The 21,495-nt window shown below is 39.5% G+C and overlaps 1 protein-coding gene across 1 annotated transcript in view; it reads left to right on the top strand.

Annotated features, from left to right (window-relative positions):
• The window catches only part of b4galt5 (UDP-Gal:betaGlcNAc beta 1,4- galactosyltransferase, polypeptide 5), a 41,288-nt gene that overhangs the window by 9,600 nt on the left and 10,193 nt on the right, over positions 1-21,495 (top strand). The window contains exons 2-3 of the mRNA XM_061811718.1: positions 21,051-21,167; positions 21,270-21,383. Coding sequence (XP_061667702.1) covers positions 21,051-21,167; positions 21,270-21,383 — 231 coding nt within the window. The remainder of the gene's footprint in view (positions 1-21,050; positions 21,168-21,269; positions 21,384-21,495) is intronic.

Raw genomic sequence — 21,495 nt, 5'->3', positions numbered from 1 at the left:
TAATTATCATTTGGGATGTTCTGTAGCATGAGACAGATCTTCTGACAGATCTGTGTTCCTTTCATTTTACTGTAATATGATGTGGAAAAATCAGAGGGGCTTTTTTTAATTGATTTTGTGTGCTGGTGGAAATTGCAAAGGAAGTCATACTAAATAAGTAAAAATGCCAAAAGGGCAAGGGGAGGGATGTAGCCAATAAAGAGCTTTGCTTTCCTTTGGTTTGTACAAGAGGGAGTTTCTTTCCTGCAAACCGGGCTTGGCTTCCTATGTTAGTAAGGTAGCTTCACTTCAGGAATGCCCCATTTTCACAGGCAGCTTAGTTCAATTGTCTCTCCCATTTTTACGGGCTGCCCCTGCTGTTCCCTATTTGTCTGCTGCCATACACCCTCATACCACAACTCCGCCGCCTCTGTTTTGCCCCAGAGCGTGGATGCTGCCTGATGCAGGCTGAGGATGCAGGCCACAGCTGGGCCCGATTGCCACAGTTTATTTAATTAAAACATGAGAGAATCCCATTGGTGCAAAAGCCAGGGAAGACACAAATTCTATTTATAGGGTTGAACACAGATGCTGCGCACACACACACACACACACACACACACACACACCTCCACATCCGGGGAAAGCTAAGCAGAGGAGACAGGCCAGGTGGCTCCCTTTTGTCTCTGGAGGCCAGGCTCATCTTTCCTTTGAATGGCGGTGTGTAGGTGTGATCATCCCATCTGAATATGGTGTTTTAGCAGGATATTTTGTGATAAATCTTACCCGCTCGGTATCTGATGAAGCCTGGCCATCTATGGTCCCTTCTGAAGATTTCTTCTTTTTTCCCCCAAATGGGGTTTTGAGTTTTTCCTTGCCAGGTTAGGAGATTTATATAGACAGAGGTCGCCGATCTTTGTCAGCGGTTGACTTCTGCTGTCCTTTAAGACTTTTTTTTTTTTTTTTTTTTTTTGTGTGTGTGTGTGTGTGTATGATTAAGAGTTACTGTGTACAAATAACCCTGATTTGAATATGCTACTGTATAAATGGTATGCCGCATTTATCTTGATAGGCCTATAATTGTATGGCTGGAACGGGTTCACTTTGAATCGGTTTTGTGGTCATAGATCTGTTCGGTTCAGTATAAATTACACTGACGCTTGGCAAAATCAATCCCCTTCTATAGTTTGGTTAAAATAAAGGGATGAACACTGTATTCTCACCGTTGTTAATGATTGTTATTGTTCTTATTGTATTATTGTTCAAATCAGTTTCATTCATCAGAAATATTTTGTCTATGTGCCAGCGATGTATAGTGACTCGGGCAATTAAATGCGCTTTCTTCTTTTGGATGGCAAAGGGTACAGTAGAGCCATCTATCCACAAATTGCCATTCATCCAACAGAATAAGTCACGGCCACCTGGGAGTATCAGCTTTGTGTTCAATTAAACATGCCCAGATTTCACATGAGTGAGTCAGTTTGTGAGACGATTGAGACAGGGGATCATCATTATTTCAGTACTCATACTTTTTGTGACATTTTTGTTAGTGGAGTGCTGTAAGATTTTTTTTCCCAAATGTAAAATGGGTGCCTCAGCTCCAGTAAAGGTTGGGAAACGCTGCAATAAATAATGCCCGGACAAAACTGCATGTACCAGAATGCACAGGAGTCGTTGGTGTGCTGTGTTGTTACTGCGATTGTGTGTCGTAACAGGCTACTAATTTACTCTCATTAAAGTGTACTCTATGAAGTATAACTAAGTAGAACGTTGAGTTTTTAAAGAACATGTCAAATCATGAGCAACTTTCCTCAGGTGTTGGGCGGAGACTTTTTCAATGACTACCAGGTGATTGTGGTCGTTCAGGCTATCTGGCCAGTGAACTTTCAAAACCAAATTCAACTTGGTGTACTTTGATTTGACTTTTACAGGCGCATAAACTCTGACTGTGTATTTGTATGAAACATTTTCCACTATTTTTAGGTTTGTTTGTTTGGTTGTTTGCTTGTTTTTTCAACCCACATTTGAAAGAAATGTAGTTCCATGAATCAAGGAACTTTTTTTATTTTTTAACAATGCGATTTGGGGCTAAGCAGCTGTTCACCCATCCTTATATTCTACGCAGCACGCACCAGATTTATTTTCAGGTGTGACCTGTGGAGAAGGTGTTCAAAGTCATTTTTGGACTGTTTACGGGTGTGTGTTTTAGGTTGCTCAACTGTAGCCAAGTCGTATATAAAGTCGATATAGGAAGTCTACACACCCTTTTATAAATTCCGTGGGTTTTTTTAGGTTTAAACAAGACAAGTCTAAGTCAACTCATTTCAAAACCTTTGTCACCATTAATGTGACCTATAACATCTAAAAAGTCCCCAAAAATGTTTAAAATGTGATGTTTGCGATAGTGTAACTGAGATGTGGCTGTGTTCAGAATCAACATTGAAGGGGTGTGGGCACACAATTGAAAAGTTTTGTGCTTTATATAACGATAAGGATAGGCAAAGCTACAGAACTAAAGTAGTGGTTGTGATAATGCATTCCGCTTAGAGGCTGGGCAAAAGAAAGACTACAACGCCTTGAAATGACTTAACTGACACAGAACCGTTGTTTCTTTATCTTGGGAGTGAAATTTCGCTTTGTTAACCTTACATTTTCAAATATATTTACCCACTGTACACACAACTCATCGGTGTGTTACCTTGTGCTCAGAATAACTATTAAGGTAAGCCACCAAAGGTGAATTCATGTCTCCAAAACATTATGACAATTCTGAAAGGAAATAATCTATTTTTGTGCTGACAAAGGCAAAGGTATAACATTGATCATCAGAGTTAGTACATGCTGAGAATTGTCGTGGAAATTATCAAGCCCAGTCTCATCTCGCTCTGGCTTTTCAGAATTGGAAGATGTAGTGTTGAGCCAATGTGATGACTCGGCTGGCGATATCTTATCATAAATGCATGAATAGAGAATGCTCTTTGTGAAAACAATGAATGAATCAACTTAATTAGGGTTCAAAGTTTACCGATGTTTGTGGTTTAATGTAATGATTAATAAAGCACTATCAGCATGCACAGCTGTCATCTTGCATGTTGTGATCCATGCAGTGGCATTTCTGTCCTTGTACATGTCCAAACTCTTCCCAAATCGCTGTCTATGTGGCATTTCATGAAGCAATAATGTATAAAGATAAATCTATTTGATGTTTTACTTGTAATATCATGTTGAATGTGGCTGCCTAACCTCATGAAAACCATTTGGAGCCGTATTTGGGCAATAACTGGTGTTTGAGGAGCACTGGTACTAAAAGAGAGAACAAGCAAGCTAATGAAGATCAGACAGATTCTGTGTGTTTCGGGGCACTGCAGTTTGCACTGTGCAATAGAAAGAAATAAAACTAGTCTAGAAGTAATTTACCTCTAGCATTAATGCAACGATCCTGTTATGAGACTTGAGCATGACTGTGCCTTTGTTAATGACAGTAAATTATTAACTTTGAACTTTGAAGCATCTTCGTTAGCTTTTATGAAGTACGCTTGTTTAGATTTTTGACACCAGCGCAAAGGACATAAACGCCCACTTTGTACTCCGACCTCAAATCCAAGGCTTGTAAAGATGCCAGTCTTGTCAAGTCTGTAGCCATCAGAGTTTTAATTGTTTCTCGCTAGTGGTGGCTCTCAGAATGGCATGATTTAACGCACTTGGTTGGGCATAGAGGGGATTTGCAGTGGTTAGCGTTTGCACGACACATTTTAAAACTAGTATGCTTGTGATCAGATTTTCATGAAAAATTTGTATTTAGATGGATAGCACACTAATGACCTCTCGTATTTACCTAACAGAACATATTTGGCACCGAGGCCTCCTGCCAAATGGGAAGATTAATAACAGAACATGCCATGAAAGGACAACATAGAGAGTTTAATGAATGTCACTTTAATCACTGCAATTCTTGCCGCTGGAGCATGAAAGGCTAATGTTTGACATTTTCACTACAGTTGCCATGGTTTCGACAGGGTATATTCCCAGTGTCGACTAACCCTTATTTATTGTCACAGCAACCATAGAAACCTGCTATCCTTGTTCCCGTGATGACTTGGGCGACATGAAAAAAAAAAAAAAATCCCCAAGAATACAGTAATGGAAGTCATTTGTGGCAAAGAGCCAGTTTGTTGTTTGGGAGTAAAAAGTTAACCCTTCTACAAGGCATTAGTACATTGTGTTTACAGATCTAATGATAACACCAGACTGATGCTATCGGCCACTCATTGACTGAAGCGCCAAAAAAAGTGGAACTAAGTTCTTGTTTCTGAGCCCAATTAGACAACAGCATGCTTGAGTACTACACTTTGTTCAAAATGTGTTTATACTGGCTAAGGACATGTGACTTAAAATTCCATTGTTAATAGTTTTTAGTTAAACATCAATCGCGCCAGAGTTCATTGCACTCTGAGTCAGTCCGAGGCATGAGCAATCCTCTTAAAGCCTTTCATTGACACTGCGTGTGTGTGCGCACACACACACACACACACACACACACACACACACACACGACAGGAAGGATATGCGGTGCCTATCCATTTTGACTTCGAACCACTGCTTCCTCTCTTTGGAATTCGGTTTAAAGTAAGGCACTTCTCTGTCAAGAGTTATGTATAAAACTACTGTGGATTTAAAACAAAACGGTACACTCTTCTGTTCAGAAGCATTTTTTATGTACACACATAACGTTTTCCACATTTAACATGACATAACCTATGTAACTCAATTGTGTGTGGGGGGGGGGTTGTTAATGGGTACTAATAAAAAGAAATGTTGGTTTGGTCTTGGTTGCATATTTATGCACACCCTCAGATTAAGACTGTCACTGCACCTATGAATTTTATTACAGCACTCAGTCTTTTTAGAAAGGAGTTTTTTTTTTTTTTTTTGTGCAAAAATGCTTCTTTCCAGGTGTTAAAATTGTCCAAAATCTCTGTCAGCCTCCCACTAGTAATTATTTTGGGTTCTGTCGTCCTTAGACTTATTTTAAGTTAAATCGGCAAGGCATCCCATCCATATTCCAAACCGCCTATCCTCACAAGGGACGTGGGACTGCTGGTGCCATTCCCAGTTGTCAATGCATAGGAAGCGGGTTACACCCTGAACTGGTTCCCAGCCAATCACAGGGTACATGGAGACAGACAACAGTTGCATTCACAATCACACCAAGCAATTTAGAGTCTCCAATGAATGCATGTTTTTGGAATGGGGGAGCAAACCGGAGTGCCGCAATAAAAAGCTCACATGCATGGAGATAATATGCCAACTCCACACAAGCAGGGCCAGGATTTGAACCCCAATCCTCAGAACTGTTTTAAGCATAAATTTATTAATCACGATTTTCAGAGTTATTTATTTATTTATTTATTTATTCTTTTACATCTGAGACAGGAGATGTCTTTGTTTGAAAACTCAAACAAAAAGTCTAGGGAAATATGGAGTTAAATGAAAATGTAAAGAAAAAATACCTCCCATAAATTTTCTTACGCAATCAAAATTTTCTTAAAATCTGGGTTGTTCCTACAAATGTTGCCGTTCTTAAACAGTACTTTCAATTTTTTTTTTTTTGTGTGTTCTTTGTTTTTTTTTTTTAACTGTAGCTGCAAAGTATCATTCTCAAATGTTTGTGGCAGATGTCTTTTCACTCTTGTAATTTTCCTTTATTGAACTAAATGTGACTCCAATTTTAAACTTCCTCCAGTTTCATCACAGATTTTGAAACCCAACTTCCCTACTTGTGTTCCAATATTATCTTGCAGCATCACTCGGTTCCTCATAGTAGACCTTGTATTACATCATTCCCTTGTGTCTGTAAAACGACCCTCATCCAACCCCTGTTGTCGGGACATTTTGCCGCAGACCAATGGCCAGACTGAGTCCACTTGAGGTGCTCAATGAAGGGAACGGCCCATTTTTTGTACCGGTATACCACCAGTTGTGAGTCACCCAGCAGGGGTGGGCCGAATCACTTACGGTGACGATCTAATCATTTACGTAACCTAATCATCCTGAGGAGAATCCCGGTCTTTGTTGACTTGACCTGGCCCCGCCTTTGTTACCGAGACTGTTGCCATGGTTACATTGGTCACGTGTTTGAGGACAAACTGTAGCCCACAAATGAGCTGGCATGCAGCCCAGGTGATGAGGCCAGTGATGCATAAACCTGATCACACACAGGGTAATAACAATGTGGTGACCCTCTGTTTTTTCTTTCGGTTAAAGTTGATTACAGACAATCCTACAGAGATAAAATTCGCTTCTGAGCTCTCCGCTGGGGTTGCTGTGTGGACGAAGCGCAGAAGAACGTCTTGATGTCAACTCTGTGATGTCATGCAGACTGAACCATTTAAAACAAAATTTGCAGAAGATCATCCACCCTCCCAATGTTTGGGACAGGTGCAGGGACTCAACACCAATTTATATAAATTAGTGAGAATATTGTACAACACTGCAAAGCCTCAACAACAGCATTAGTCATTTATTTTATTTTTTTGAGAATGTTGTCACTGAAATTTTGGAATGAAAACCTTGGGTTGGCCATGGAGGCAAACACGAATAATTAGTAGAGCTCTTGGAACCTTCCTAAATGATTCAAAAATAATTGCGCCAAAAGCTGATGTACAGCTGCTGCATGGGTGACATTCAAATTCAATAGCTGGTCATTATCGCCCTTTTTGTTTTGATACTTTCATCCTCCACCTCCTACAAACATCAAATGCTCCTAATGTACAGTGAAACATTTACCGGTACTTAAGCTACTATGATTATCTGTTTTACCCTGATTTTATGTATGCAGAGGAAATGCAAAAGAGATCAGCTTCCACTGTAAAACAGAACCTGCAGGCTGAATTTATGATGGCAGAGTGTTTTTGTGGGGTTTTTACGAAAATGTTAACGTTGAGCATTTTACTACCACTGAAGTGTAGACATAGATTTCACTTTATTAAAACCTTGGCGGGGTTAGTTACAAAGGTATTCACAATTAGGTCATGCAAACTCAAAAACTTCAACACCAAAAATGATTTTCGCCCTTGATAAAGTTTGTGTTAAAGGGAATTCTTATTTATGGAGTGGCATCGTCTGCCTGGCTTGACTTTTTTTGTTTGTTTTCACATTTGTAGAAATGATTTTTTTTTCCAACCATCCATCAATTTTCCAAGCTGCTTATCCTCACAGGGGCCGCGGGAGTGCTGGAGCCTAACCCAGCTAACTTCGGGCGAAAGGCAGACTACACCCTGAACTGGTCGCCAGTGCGACCCGGGATATGTACGGCTTCCAGACCATAAAATGGCTTTTAAAAAAGTTTTTGTTTACATTCTATATGTAATTTTAAACCTGCTGCCTATAATTTGAACCTTGTATATAAATGGTGTAAAAGATGGATGGATGTTATCAAATGTCATTTACAAACATAACATTTTATCAAAAGAATACAAATTACTCATAAACACGATAGTTTTTATATTTGAATTCATGTTGAAAACCACCAAGGTTAACATTTCCACCCCTGATCTGGAGTATTCTAATCAATTATACATTTATATCATTATATATGCTTTGTAAAGAGTAAAATATATCAAATAAATACATAAATAGCTTTTCACCACCACCTAAGCAAAGTCACAAATTAAGCTTGGCCAGAATATGAATGAAACCACATATTTATTTCTACGCTTCATAAAGTTTCAATTATGAGCGCAAGGGGTTGACATGCATAAAAATAGACAGAGGCAATATCTTCACATATCAGACGTCATTTTTTATATTGTGTGTTCTCTGTGTGCACTGTGTGTCAGTCCTTGTTCATCTCGTGCACTGTAGCAGTCGTCCAGCCATTACAGTAATGTTGAGAATGTTCTGGGTAGCTGCCAAATAAGAAAGCAGGCGGAAATCAGCTGACAGTAGGGAGAGGCGGGGGCCCTGCAGGAATGAATCTACTATTTGGTGAACCCAGTCTTGCCAGCAGTTTTGCTCTCACCATCCTGTGAGATAGGAAACGGGATTTGCTTTTTTTCCAATACAAGCCCAGGACATGGAATCTGCTGTAACTAAAAATATCATGCCTGAAATGGATCATTTGCAAAGGTTGAAGAGAAAAAGTCTTAAGTGATGAAATTGCAACATCTTGGTTTGTAATAAAAATTTGTACCCAAGTGATCTGTATTTACGGTGGGCCTATTTGTATCAAATTTGTTTTGACTGTACATTCATTAGTTTGGCTTTTAGTAGTCTCTGCACATGTTGTGTATACTTTAAATGCACGCTGATTGTTGTGCTCAGAAGTAGGCTTTACGCAAGATTTTTAAGACCACTCAGCGATTGGTGTGTGTGTTTGTGTGTGTGTTGGGGCGTACTCTTGAATGTGCACTTAAACTATTTCAACCGGCCATGTCTTTGTCCACTAGGATCCCCTCATGGGCCAACAGAACATCACAGGGCTTACACAATTTGAAATATTTCTAAGATGAAGGTCGGACTACAGCTTTAAAGAAAATTTTGCTCAATGGTGATTTGACATCAAGAGACAGAGCAGAAGAGCACAGTTAGCAAATAAACTGTTACACAGGTTGAGTCTGAAGCTGTGGCATGACAAAACTGGACTCATTTAGGCCAGAAAGCGAAATGAACCTCAGTGCAATTTAAATTAGTATTATTATAGTAATTATGGTAAACTAAATGACTTGCAGTACATTTACCTTTTACAGCCTCTTTTACTTACCAACCGGCATCATCAATCCATCAATTCACCCGTTTTCTATGCATGTCATTATTTGGGCTGCTGGTAGCTGGAACTGATGCCAGCTGGCTTTGGGCCAGAGGCAGGTTACACCCTGGGCTGGTCACAATAAAGCAACAGTTGCATGCCATCTTCATTGTCATGAACATTAAAGAAATGTAACTTCTTAAACAGAGTTGAAAAAAGATCTCGTGAATTAGACGAGCTAACCACCTTGTGGCAATTTAAGATGCAAATAGTCCAGAGATGCCTTATTTCCAATGTTTTTCCCAGGTAAAAAATAAATAAACAATAATCTCTAAACTATAACCAAGATTGTGATTAAAACTACTAAAAGCTGATCTGACACACATGCAGTTAACTTAAGCACCAAACTGCATTTATTATTATCTATTATTTAGTGGGATATTTCTATATAAAGAGTGTGTGCGCAATCTTTGTGTTTGTTCTCAGTTGGTGCAGAAGGACCAAGTGAGTGTTGCAACTTGTCAGTTCTGTTAACCTCGTGTTTATTTATTTATTTTTTAAATCTCTCAGTGCAGGCTATTTTTTGCTCGTTGATGCAGTCAATAGCGACAACCGAAAAGATAAAGCGAGTTTGTGCTCGGAAAAGTGAGTGCATTTCTCTGTCTCCCGTTCCCTCTCACTCACACAAATACGGTAGTCTGTCTGCCTTCTTTCTGCCATATTTCACAGTCCCGCCTCAGATGAGTTTTTCCGTAATGCAGCAAAGTTGTACAGAATAAATAAAAGGAGGTCCTGGGACCTCTGCAGTGTCTGTGAGAATGCTTGCTGCGCATCTGGTCTTTGTGCCATGTAACGTCTCAGCAGACAGTGACTCAGGGGAGGGTCTCAACTGCACACAAGCTGTCTGATAAGCACGTGGACTGTGGTGCTGCAGATAATGTGAAGAGGGGTAAAGTGGTTAGTCCAAGACAATTCAATGCTGTGGAGACCTTTATGCTGTTCCTGCCCTATATGCATCTGCCATGTGTGCTTACTAATCACACTACAGTCTATATTTTAACACACTGTATATAGTATTTTTGGTCAGTGTAATGCCGTACTGAACATCATGACTGCAAATGTCCGGTTTCATAAGTGTGAGGTTTTTTTTTTTTACAGCTAGATGGTTACTAAAATATATGATGACTGCATGAGGAAGTTCAACTTTGTCGTCAAGTATACTTCCACATGTGAACATGGCGGGGGGGCTGAGTACTCATCCATTTTATATGGTCAAGTCACTGTGAAAGTGTTGCTGTCAAATGCCACGACAACCCTGAAACAAATTTACACGAAACATGGATGTGAGGGAAGGATGTAAGGGTCACATAGCCACTCATCTGCTCGTTCCCCTCAGGAGTTTGGGGATTCGATACTTTGCACAGTAATGCTCGGAAGCAGACAAACATTTTATAACGAGTTCAAATATTCCTTTGTATCTTCTGAGGGTTTGTGATATTCGTCAAAGCTTTGTTTTACAAGGTCCAGAAACAAGATTCTTAAGTAAACAAGTTTGTGACTTTAGCTCACGTGTTATCTACTTTAAGTATCAATAAGATGCCTCCACCATTTCTTTTTATTTACAGTTAGATTATGTCTCACATGAGAAGTAGTACAAAATAGTTACAGTAAGTATTATGCTTGAACTAAAAGGCATTGCATCAAGTCAGATCATTTACCGTACTACTAGAGACTCTGTGATCTTAATGTTGGCTGACTTTAAAAAGACAATGAGGAGAAATTGCGACGGAAGGCTAGATCCTTCAGATAAATGAAAATTGTGTTAATGAATGAAAGTGACTGGCCAAGAGGAAATGGGAAGCACAGAAAGAGGGCAAGAGAGTATTTTGGAGGCTCTCAGGAAACGGGCCTGATGCCAGAGACTGTGATAAGTCCTCATGTCATTTCTGGACTTTAAAAACTGTCAAAGGGACATCTGCTCAGAGTATCTGTATCGCTGTTGTAGAGTAGTGTTCAAAATAATATCACTCCATATTAATCCACGCTTTCAGTATATTTTTTTATTGCTAGATTTCAACTAAGTTACCAGTAGGTGCAGTAGATTCTCAGAAAACTAACAAGACCACACATTCATGATATAGAAACTTTTAAGGCTGTGCAATTTGGCAGTTGTTTGAAAGGGATGTGATTAAAAAAAATAGCAGTGTGGCATTCAATCAGTGAGGTCATCAATTTTGTGAATCAGGTGGCCCCTATTTAAGGATCAAGCCAGCTCTTGTTGAACATGCATTTCTCCTTGAAACCCTGAGGAAAATGGGTCGCCCAACATTGTTCAGAAAAAAGAACAGCGTACTTTGATTAAAAGTTTGATTGGAGAAGGGAAACCTCAAAACAAGGTGCAAAAAATTAAAGGCTGTTCGGCTAAAATGATCTCCAATGCCTCCAAATGGAGAGCAAAATCAGAGACACGTGGCAGAAAACGGAAGACAACCTTCAAAATGGATTGCAGACAAAACAAAATAGCAAAGGCTTACCAGGCTTACCCAATGATTATGTCCAGGATGATCAAATACAGTCTGGAGTTACCTGCAACAGTGAGAAGACATCTGTGTGAAGCTAATGTATTTACGAGAATCCCCCGCAAAAATACCTCTGTTTATTAAAAAAATGAAAAAAAAGGCATGTGCAGAAGAGGCTACAATGTTCAAAAGAACACATTCACTGGCCTAAAGAGAAATGAAGGAATATTTTGTGGACTGATGAGACATGCCTTTGAAATGGCTGTTTCAACAAGACAATCACCTCAAAGACACGAGTAAACATGCAAAGTCTTGGTTCCAAAACCAACAAAGTTCATGTCATGGAAGACCAATCCCCCCTAGGTCAAATAAGATCATCTCAATAATTTATGGTAGAAGTCATTTTTTTTTACCAGTACTCATACAGATTCCTTTAACACTTGTGAAATTCCTTTTATAGGGGGCAAATTCCTGTCTCATTTCTCAATTAAAAATCATTACCATTGTTTCTTATGATATTCTAGAGATGATGAATTTGTGGTTTTTGTATGATGTCAAGGATAATGATCCAAATATATTGCATCTCTATAGTGGCATAAATGAAATGGACATTTGACACAGTTGTGATTTATTGTAATGAGCCTGTAAACCCACCTGTAAATTCTGCCTGGTGAAGATGCTTTTTTCCTGGTGATTTGTAGGTTGCTACTTGCGAGTTACTAATTGCTAGAAGCAGAGTTGTTTAAAAGCATATCATTACATCTTTAATGCTAGTTTTTACAGCAGTTAGACTCCGACAGGAACAACCACAGAATGCTACCGAAGTGTTTCAACTGAATATTTGACTGCAGTTTGATGAAACACTCCTGAAGGCTACTTCTCATGGCTTGTTATATCTGTCCCTTCATTTTCCAAAGAGCTTGTTATTGTTGTTGTTGTTGTTGTGTTTGTTGTGAGAGCTGGAGCCCATCCCAGCTGACTTTTGGCAAGAAGCAAGGTACATCCTGAACTCGTCGCCATTCAATCAAAAGGCATATTATCAAACATTTTCTGTTTGTTCGGATAACAAGAGGCATGGTTACAAGATGTTTTTTTGGTTGTTTTTATTTATTTTTTTAACATTTTCTTGGACTACTTCAAAGTGTAAAATTAAGAGTTGGGTGTTGTCAGCGTAAGACTGCTAGGTCGCGCAGCAAGTGTATGAATGTACTTATTACAAAACGTTCTAAATAGCATTTATGAAATTAGTTAATTTTTTCGGGTTTTTTTTTGTTTATATTACTTTGGTGAATTGTTGCTTTGACATTGTGTAAGTCAATACACATGATTGCACTTTATTAATCTTTTTTTATGTGTGTGTTTGTATGTCTGTGTGCATGTGTAAAAGGATCCCCAACTTTGAACATTCGTCAAACTCTTTCCAAACCTATTTCTATCTGAGTCTGTAGTAATATTAGTCCATGCGGAAAAATCGTTTCTGCGATTCTTTAAGGCAGAGATTTTACCTTGATTTTTTTATTTTTTTTTTTATTTTTTTTTTTTTTGAGGGGGGGTATTTGAATTATTATGGTTATTCAAATAATTCTTGCAGCCCTATCATGTCACATTTTCATCAACATTCCACCATTTTATTTTTAAGATATTGGTTTTGCCGATGTAGCATACATTCATTTCCTTGTTGATCCAAACGCACTTCTTCTTCTCTTGGGTCTTGAATGTTGTGTGGGATAACCTCTGAGACAGGAGCATGCTCCAATATTCGATAAATTGAGGCATTTATGAAAGAAAAATGTAGTTTCCAATCTGATTTGTGTTAGTCCAACATTTAAAGAGGTCAATAAGAAGTTATGTTTCAATCAGTTTTAAGCATCAGTTTTTCTTTAGTGCATTTAGACATACTGACTGTGTGAAGCCATGTGCTAAAGTTTGCCACGGGCCTCTGAAGAACTCTGATGATCCACGTATGACTGCCATGTGAATGCTACTACTTCCTTTTCAGTCAGATAGAGAAAATCACTATTACTGGCTTTTTTGTGAATCTCATGGATAATCCTGTCAATGGTGTACTGTGCCGAACTCCAATTGTCAAGTTTTCCTAACCATGCACAAACAGTTTTTGCATGCATATTTTAATTTACCCTCCTAACTATTTAATACTTTTCTTTTGACCTTTTATCTCTATTTTTTCCCCCTCTGAACTGACCATATTAAAATGCTTCTTTTAACGCCTGAAGCAGATTTGATGCCTTAATACCATTTCATTCACGTCTTCCAAAGTGTGCATAGAATTCCCCCTTGGGGAAAGCCTTAGCTGCACAGTAAATACTTACATAACCTTTAAGTTACTCGTGACAGTGGTAGTGGGTGAGGGTGGTGAGGTTAGTGCTTTTAAAATTTAAGAGGCGACAAAAGGCCAGAATTAAGGTAAAAGACAGTGAGTGGGATTGGCCACAATTGTATTAAAAGGAAAGAATTTCCTCATTATAGAGCACAATCTTTTATTTTTTTTTTATTTAATCAAGCAGATGATGAAAGTCCTTTTGCTTGCTTGGTGAAAGTTACTATAATAACATTAGAATCACATGCCATTCTGAGCCAACCCGTTTGAAAGACATACATTTGTAATAGATGGAGAAATCTTGAAACAGTGGTGAACCTTCCCAAGAGTGGGCGGCCAGCAAAAATGACCCTAACAGAAAAAAGGAAGGACACATTTTAGAGGTGACAGAGAAACCCAGGACAAAATCTAAAGAACTGCTGGCCTCCCTTGGCTAAGTTAATTTCAGATTTTGACACAACAATAAAGAAGAGACAGGGCAACTACAGCATCCATGGCAACAGTTAAAGGTGAAAAGAACATACAGGCCCAGCTTGCTTTTGAAAAAAAAAAACAAATCTGAATGATTAGAAAACATGGAGTCACTGATAGTGTAGTGGTACAGACGGCTGACTTTGGTGCGGTCAGTACGGGATAATTTCCCACTCACTGACTGTATCGAAATGTCCCCAGCAACAGACTGGCGACCAGTTTAGGTTGTAGTCAGCCTTTTCGCCCCATGATAGCTGGGATAGGCTCCAACACTCCTAGCGGCTTATAAAATGAAATGGAATGGAATGATTCGGAAATATTCTGTGGACTGTGGAGACGAAAATTGAACTCTAGTGTGGGTCTGCTTTGCTCCGTCAGAACTTGGACAAGTTTCTGTGATTAGTGAAACCATAAATTCTTCTCTTTACCAGAAAATCCTGAAGAAAAATGTTCAGCCGTCAGTTTGTGACCTCAACCTGAAGCGCACTCGGGCTCTGCAGCAGGGCAATGATCCAAAACACACCAGCGAGTCAACTTAAGTCCAGACTTGAATCCCAGTGAAATGCTGTGGTATGACTTTAAAAAGACCCTTCATGCCCGAAAGCCCTCGAGTGTTACTAAATTAAAACAATTCAGGAAGGAAGAGTGGGCCAAAATATCTCCACAGAGATGTGAAAGATTCAATGCTAAGTATGAAAAATACTTTATTTTAATTGTTGGTGCTGAGGGTGGCCCAACCATTTTGTAGGTTTTGGAGGCCATTACTTTTTTTTACGCAGGGCGATGAACCTCAGAAAAAAATAATTGCCTTACTAAATAAAATGACCACTTAGAAACTGTTGTATGTTTTCATTTCATTTCAGTTATCTCTGTCTAATATTTTTTAGATGGTCTTAAAGTGGGGAAACAAAAAAATAAATAATTGAGAAGGCGGTCCATATTTTTACAGCACTGTAAGGTATGAGTATACACTGGTTGTACAGGCTGCAAAATAATTTGAGAATGTGTTCATTTTTACATCGATGCCTGTGTGTGTGTGTGTGTGTGTGTGTGTGTGTGTGCGTGTGTGCGTGTGTGTGTGCGTGCGCATCGATTCACTCCAGCTTCAGGGTTTCCCGACATCACTTATAGAAGGTTAAAGGAGGCAAGAACGTCCTCGTCCCTTTCAGCATGATTAATAATGGTTCAGTTGTTCCTAATGGTGGCATATTTCATGTGCTTGTTTAAAAACAAGCTTTACCAGAAATTCATAATCTCCAACATACCCAAGCCAGCCACTGGAGGTCAATACATTCAAATTACTAATGCTATTCCAGTTGAATATGAGGGATTTGTCTTGCTTTATCAACTCTTTACCTTCCATTGCCGTGTTGAGATGGGCTGGGGACAATTAAGAGTAGCACCTCGCTGACGGCAGTCATTAATTTAGTTTTTACCCTGACATAACATGCATTTGCATTCACTCAGGACATTGACGGTGGTTTTGCTCCACTTCCTGGGCATCTGTGGGCATCGCTGATACGCAGTAGCAGTTAAAAAAAAAAAAAAAAAAAAAAAAAACAGGAAAAAGGGCCTTTCTCAAAGTGACAGCTTTAATCCCCGAAAGCTAGGTGTCTGTGTATCAGGAGGGTGCTTGTGTCACACGCAGGGAGGGAAACTGCCTTTCAGCTCTTATCAGTGAGCCGGCAGAGTGGGGCCGATCACCGAACACTGCTGAGCTATCAGTGTGGAGTTAATTGCCTTTCAGAGGCAAAATGGAGGTGTGGATGGCTTTTTTTTTTCCTCTACTAGTGTTTTGGCATTTTTTATTTTGATTAATGCTTGTTCCAGTGTAACTTGCAGTCCCTTTGCCTTTAGTTGTTTCCTTAAAATGGCGGCTAATCATTTTAGATTATCTGATGAAGCAAAGGGTGCAAACACATTTTACACACGTAAATTACATTACACACAGAGGGAGAGGGAGGGTGTGGGGGTTGAAGAAGGAAAGAGCAGATAGGTGGAGAGAAGAGGTTATGTGCAGTCAGAGAATGAGTGAGAGGTAGGCGGGGTTTGGCATGTGTACTGCGTGTTCCATCCAAGCTATAGCATACAAGGTCGATCAAGGTCTGCTTTCATAGGATACTTTTTTTTTTTTATGAGTGGTTAAGACGGAAGAAGTGATTGCGTTCTAATCTGGTGTTGTCAACCATACAAGGGAAACTCTGGTGTTGTGATTAATCAGTTCGAAGAGGTTGCTGAAAACTGAATCTTTCAAAATCAAACTGGAAAAAACATTTACGTGTATATTTTAAATAAAATGGCTAAATTAACATTTAACAGTGCGTTTACCTTGGTTGGCGAGAACAAGAAAGGGCAATCCACAATTTTTTTTGTTAATCCAAACAACAACATCCTCACATTTGCCACATTAGCAAACTCAAAATCTTTCTTTTTTTTTTCTTTGCTAGGAGGAAACTGTTAATTGGGACATCCCATACATCCTGGCGATGTTGGCCATGTGTACACCAGTTTTTCGTACTTTACTATGAGTCGTTTCTTGAATTGTATTGTTTCTCACTTTCTAGTTGAGTTCTTTCTCCACGAGTTGGCACTCAAAACTTTCTTGGGCCTAGAATATTTTATTTGGCCATTTCATTCAACAATGGCTTACATTGGGAAATTCTGTTTATGAACACGCAGGGTGATGCTCACTCAATGAGCAACAAAGGTAGACTGAGTCACGAACGCATGGGAGACTTTGTGTGGAAAATGATTGGCTGTTTTTTTTTTGTATGAAACCCAAGCATATAAAAACTGGCGTTTCTACAAAACTAGTCATCTAACTGAATTGTACGGAAATTGTTGCATACAAAAACTAAGGTTCCACTGTATATATAGTTTGACTTCAATTCCAGTAATCTGTGCACAATACATGCAAGCACATCCCTTTATTTGTGGCACAAGTAGGTCTTGTGTTGTAGGCCATTGCAGTTGCTTCCTCTACAGGCTGGCAGATTTCCTGTGTCTAAATTGAATTTGTTACTCTTTGTGCTTCCAGTGTCTTGCACTCATTCCTTCATTACATGGGGTTGCATTCCTGCTGCTTTGCTATATACAGCAGATCAAGTGTTTACATTATCTGTCACCTGTATGAGTATTTCCCAAAAGCTCAACCCTTGAAACAATACAGTTACCGACTATTTTTGAAGGGAGCCAACAATGTTTCAAGAAAAGAATAACGATGACCAGATCTTTATGCTTTGCTTACTGTGCGCTGGAACAATGTGGTATAACACTATTGTCACTCAGAAAGGACATTATACATTGTTTATGATTTTGTGGAATTTGTTGTTGATTTATGGTGGCTCAGTTGATAAAGCATTGGCCTCACAGTTCTGGGGTCCTGGGTTCAATCCCGGACCCACCTGTGTGGAGTTTCCTCCAGGCACTCTGGTTTCCTCCCACATCCCAAAAATATGAAACATTAATTTTACACTCTAAATTGCCCCGAGGTGTGATTGTGAGTGCGGCTGTTTTTCTCCATGTGCCCTGCGATTGGCTGGCAACCAGTTTAGGGTTTACCCCTCCTCCTGCCCGTTGACAGCTGGGATAGGCTCCAGCACTCAACACGACCCTGATGTGGATAACCTGCAAAGAAAATGGATGGATGGATTGTTGTTGCTTAATCAGACCTTAAAAATAAAAAAAAGAAAGATTCTCCAATCCAATGTAGCCCTTTACATTGATCAGCTGTGAATAGTGTGACTTCAACTAAATAAGTAAGCACATCTATGTATCTTGAACTGATTGCCAACCAATTGGAATAGCCGAGTGTGCCTTTAAAAAAAAAAAATTATAATATAAATATATATATATATATATAATATATATATATATATATATATATAGCATAATTTCCGACATATACGCCGCAACTTTTTTCAGTCTTTCAACCATGCGGCCTATGCGGTGATGCGGTTATAATGTACATTTTTTTTTCACAACGTCGCAAGGGGGAACTCAAGTGGAAATGGGTAGTACTGTGACCAGTAGAATATATGTGCCCAGGAAGTGACTTTCACCAGTATGTTTTTTGTTTTTTTGTTTTTTGTTTTTTTTACCAGCCCTGTTAGCGCTGCGCTAGTGTTACCGCTGTGCTAGTGTGCTGCTGCTGTGTTACTGCCGCGTCTCAGTGATTTAGGTATGTTTTTTTTTTTTTTTAATGGCTCTGTTAGTGCTGTGCTACTGTGTTGTTACTGTGTAGCTGCTGCAGCTGTTTATTTCTACCAGTATGTTTTTTTTATTTGTTTTTTTTAACCAGCCCTCTTCGTGCTACTGTGTTGTTCCTGTGTTAAGCTAAGGTATAAAAACTTTGAAAACTCTTCCTGTGTACCATCTTTCTTTGTAAATATCTCGTGTTTCAATGTGGGTTTCAAAGTGAGCACTTGCGACTTTTGCACAGTTGTGGTTTATGTATGTACCAAATTGTATTTCCTTTACAAATGTATTGAGTGAGGTTTATAATCCGGTGTGCTCTGTGGACTGGAAGTTACGTGTGTGTGTGTGTGGTGTGTGTGTGTGTGTGTGTGTGTATATATATATATATATATATTATATATATATATATATATATATATATATATATATAAAATGTAAACTACTATGTAAAAAGGCACATACACTATCTACAGTCATGGGGGGATGACCAACCTTGTAACCCTTTGTATTACCTGAAGAGTACAATCAACACTAACAAAAATGTATTTTTTGTCTTATTGGACATGCTTAAACATAAAATAATCCCCAGTGATTTGGGTTATTATCAAGAAAAAAATGGAAAATGTTGAAATATCAGCTCACATCCAGGCATTCTCTTCAATTTATCCAGAATCTGGTGAAAAGGCAGCAGCAGCAGACCAGACTTCCCCATCCGGAAAAATTTCAGTTTCTCTAGTGGGTCCTGGGTCGCCCACGGGACATCCTATTGGAGGGAACAGGTAGCCTTTCAGGGGGCATCCTACTAAATGGTTGAGCCATCCCTTCATCATCACCATTGTATTTGTCCCTTAAATTATAGAAAAGGAACAAGAGATTGAAGAAACAAGGGCTGTCTCATATTTTTGATCCATGGCTGTATATCTGTATTCATTTTGAACCTTCGAAAATGTTTTCAAGGCCCCATCCCCGGTGTTCACATGTATGTAGTGGCAAGAGTGCTATCTCAATATGTTTGGCAGGCATGGGAAGGACACGCGAGAGGGGCTGGGTCACACGCCAGAAGTCTCTGAGCAATTTTCCATCATATGGCTCCACAGAGGGTCATCAGCTCGAGAGATTGTTTCTGTGTGTGTCTGCGTGTGTCTGCGTGTGTCTGCGTGTGTGTGTGTGTGTGTGTGTGTGTGTGTGTGTGTGTGTGTGTGTGTGTGTGTGTGTGTGTGTGTGTGTGTGTCTACTTGTGCGCATATGTCAGAGACCACAACCGATGCCGTCCGATATTTTAACTGATGCTCAAGCAGATTTTTTTCAGGAGTATAAGTTTGGCTGACTTTGTCATGAGTGGCATAGTAGTCACTTTCTTTGGCTTCCTTGAAATAATACTAACTTTTGTTGAGTTTCAATTGTTGTGCAGTTACTGCACAGAGGTAACATGGTAAATTTGTTCAAGTCACTGTACTACCACAAGTGTCTCATCCCGCAAGCCTGGCACGTTGTGCTGAACAAGATGAATGTGATGGAAACGGTAATACAATTACCGATGACAAATCACATCCAGTGGATTTGTAGCTCAGAGGTATTACTCACAAGCGCATGCACAAACACATGAACGTGCATTCATAGAGGTGTGTGCATCATGTTGGGATTGCCCGGTCTGGATTAGTGGCAGAAGGATTATGCTGAATTGCAGGTTCACAGAGGAAGCAATTCAACTGTAGCAGCGCGTTGTGCGAACAGGTTGTTTCCAGTGAAAGAACAAATGTAGACATCAAAATATTATTCAAGGAGCTCGGGACAAAAAGATATTGTCCCCCATTGTCACCGTAGTCAGGAGACGCGATCGCTGTGGGATCCTGATGAGCTGATTATTGAGATTCAGGAAACCAAAGAGCCAAGAAAGAAAGTGATCGCTGTGTTGTACGTCTGGAATTTAGTCTAATGACATTCCGGTAACGTAAATATAATCATTGTAGTTCCCTCAAAACAATATGATGAACCTGTAATACAGTCAAGGGGTGTGTCCTTTAACTTCCTCTCTGTGTAAATGAGTCACTGTTTTTGGATTCACCTCTTTAGACTTCTTGGTTTTTCAGCCACTTGTTTCCCAGATCCCATTGTTTCGTTATCCGTATTCCGTAAGTTTTGAAAATATGTGGAATGTTCTTTGCTAACACTTGCCCAATCAGTCATCAGTGTATCTATGTGAATACAATTGTGTCATAAACTTATGAGAAATGATCCCTATCTAGCATTCCATTAAGTACTACAACAACTTTGATGTACCTTTATCCTGCTAGTTCTTTTTTTTTTTTTTTCTTCCCCTGAACAAATCATCATCGGTAACTCCGTGTCAGTTGATGAGTTTGTATTGCCTAATAATGCCGCACATTGCAGTTACATTACGGGAAGGAACCAATCTGGCAATTCAAGTTCATCTTTTTGCTCTGCTTCCTCCATCTCGTGCCCCCCCTTGTCCTCATCATCACTTACTAACATTCCAGCTGGATGTGTTGTCGGGAAATTCCCCTCAGTCAGTTGCCAAGGCAGAAAACCATTTCAGGGGCAGTTTTCGATCGACTGGAGGGCGGATATTACACTAGCCTTTTTATTCTCCAGGTTCATGGAAATGTTGGTGCTGTTCTGTTTAACAAAGAGTAAGAATGTGAGGAATGAAATGTCACCAAGCTGTCAGACTTAAGCATTGATGGACTATTGAGTGCTTTTACGTGATCTTTGAATCTGCTCGGATGAAACACTTGACTGGAACCATAACCCTAAAGTCCCTCTCCGTCTCTTTTCACAGTGAATGAGTATGTGTTCATGGTCCAAGCCAGAGGGATCCGGATCAGAGAAAATGTTAAGAATATCGGTGTTCAGGTCCTAGAGCAGGTGGTGAGAGGTGCCTACAGCAATGGCACAGGTAAAACAAGAAATTTGCTACACTGAGGCCCATCAGGAGCAGGTGGCTCATGCATGAATAATGTCTTACAAGACATAAACTGATATGAGTTTCTGTTTCCAGATTACTCTTATGACTTCAACATGAGCGATAGTGATGCTCCTCCCACTGCATACCTCTCTGAGGGCTACACGTACCTCCCTTCACAAGTTTGCCCTGAGAAACTACCCTCCATGAGTAAGTTCATTCATTTTTTTTTTTCCTTGTCTAAATGTTCTTGTTTTGGCACTTATATTATGCCCATGTCCTGCTCTTATCCACAATCATATTTGTAATGTGTTAGGTTGTG

The sequence above is a fragment of the Syngnathoides biaculeatus genome, chromosome 2 (genome assembly GCF_019802595.1).
Source record: "Syngnathoides biaculeatus isolate LvHL_M chromosome 2, ASM1980259v1, whole genome shotgun sequence".
NCBI classification, from domain to species: domain Eukaryota; kingdom Metazoa; phylum Chordata; class Actinopteri; order Syngnathiformes; family Syngnathidae; genus Syngnathoides; species Syngnathoides biaculeatus.
The sequence above is the reverse complement of the archived record's forward strand: the minus strand, read 5'-3'. Positions and strand labels throughout refer to the sequence as shown.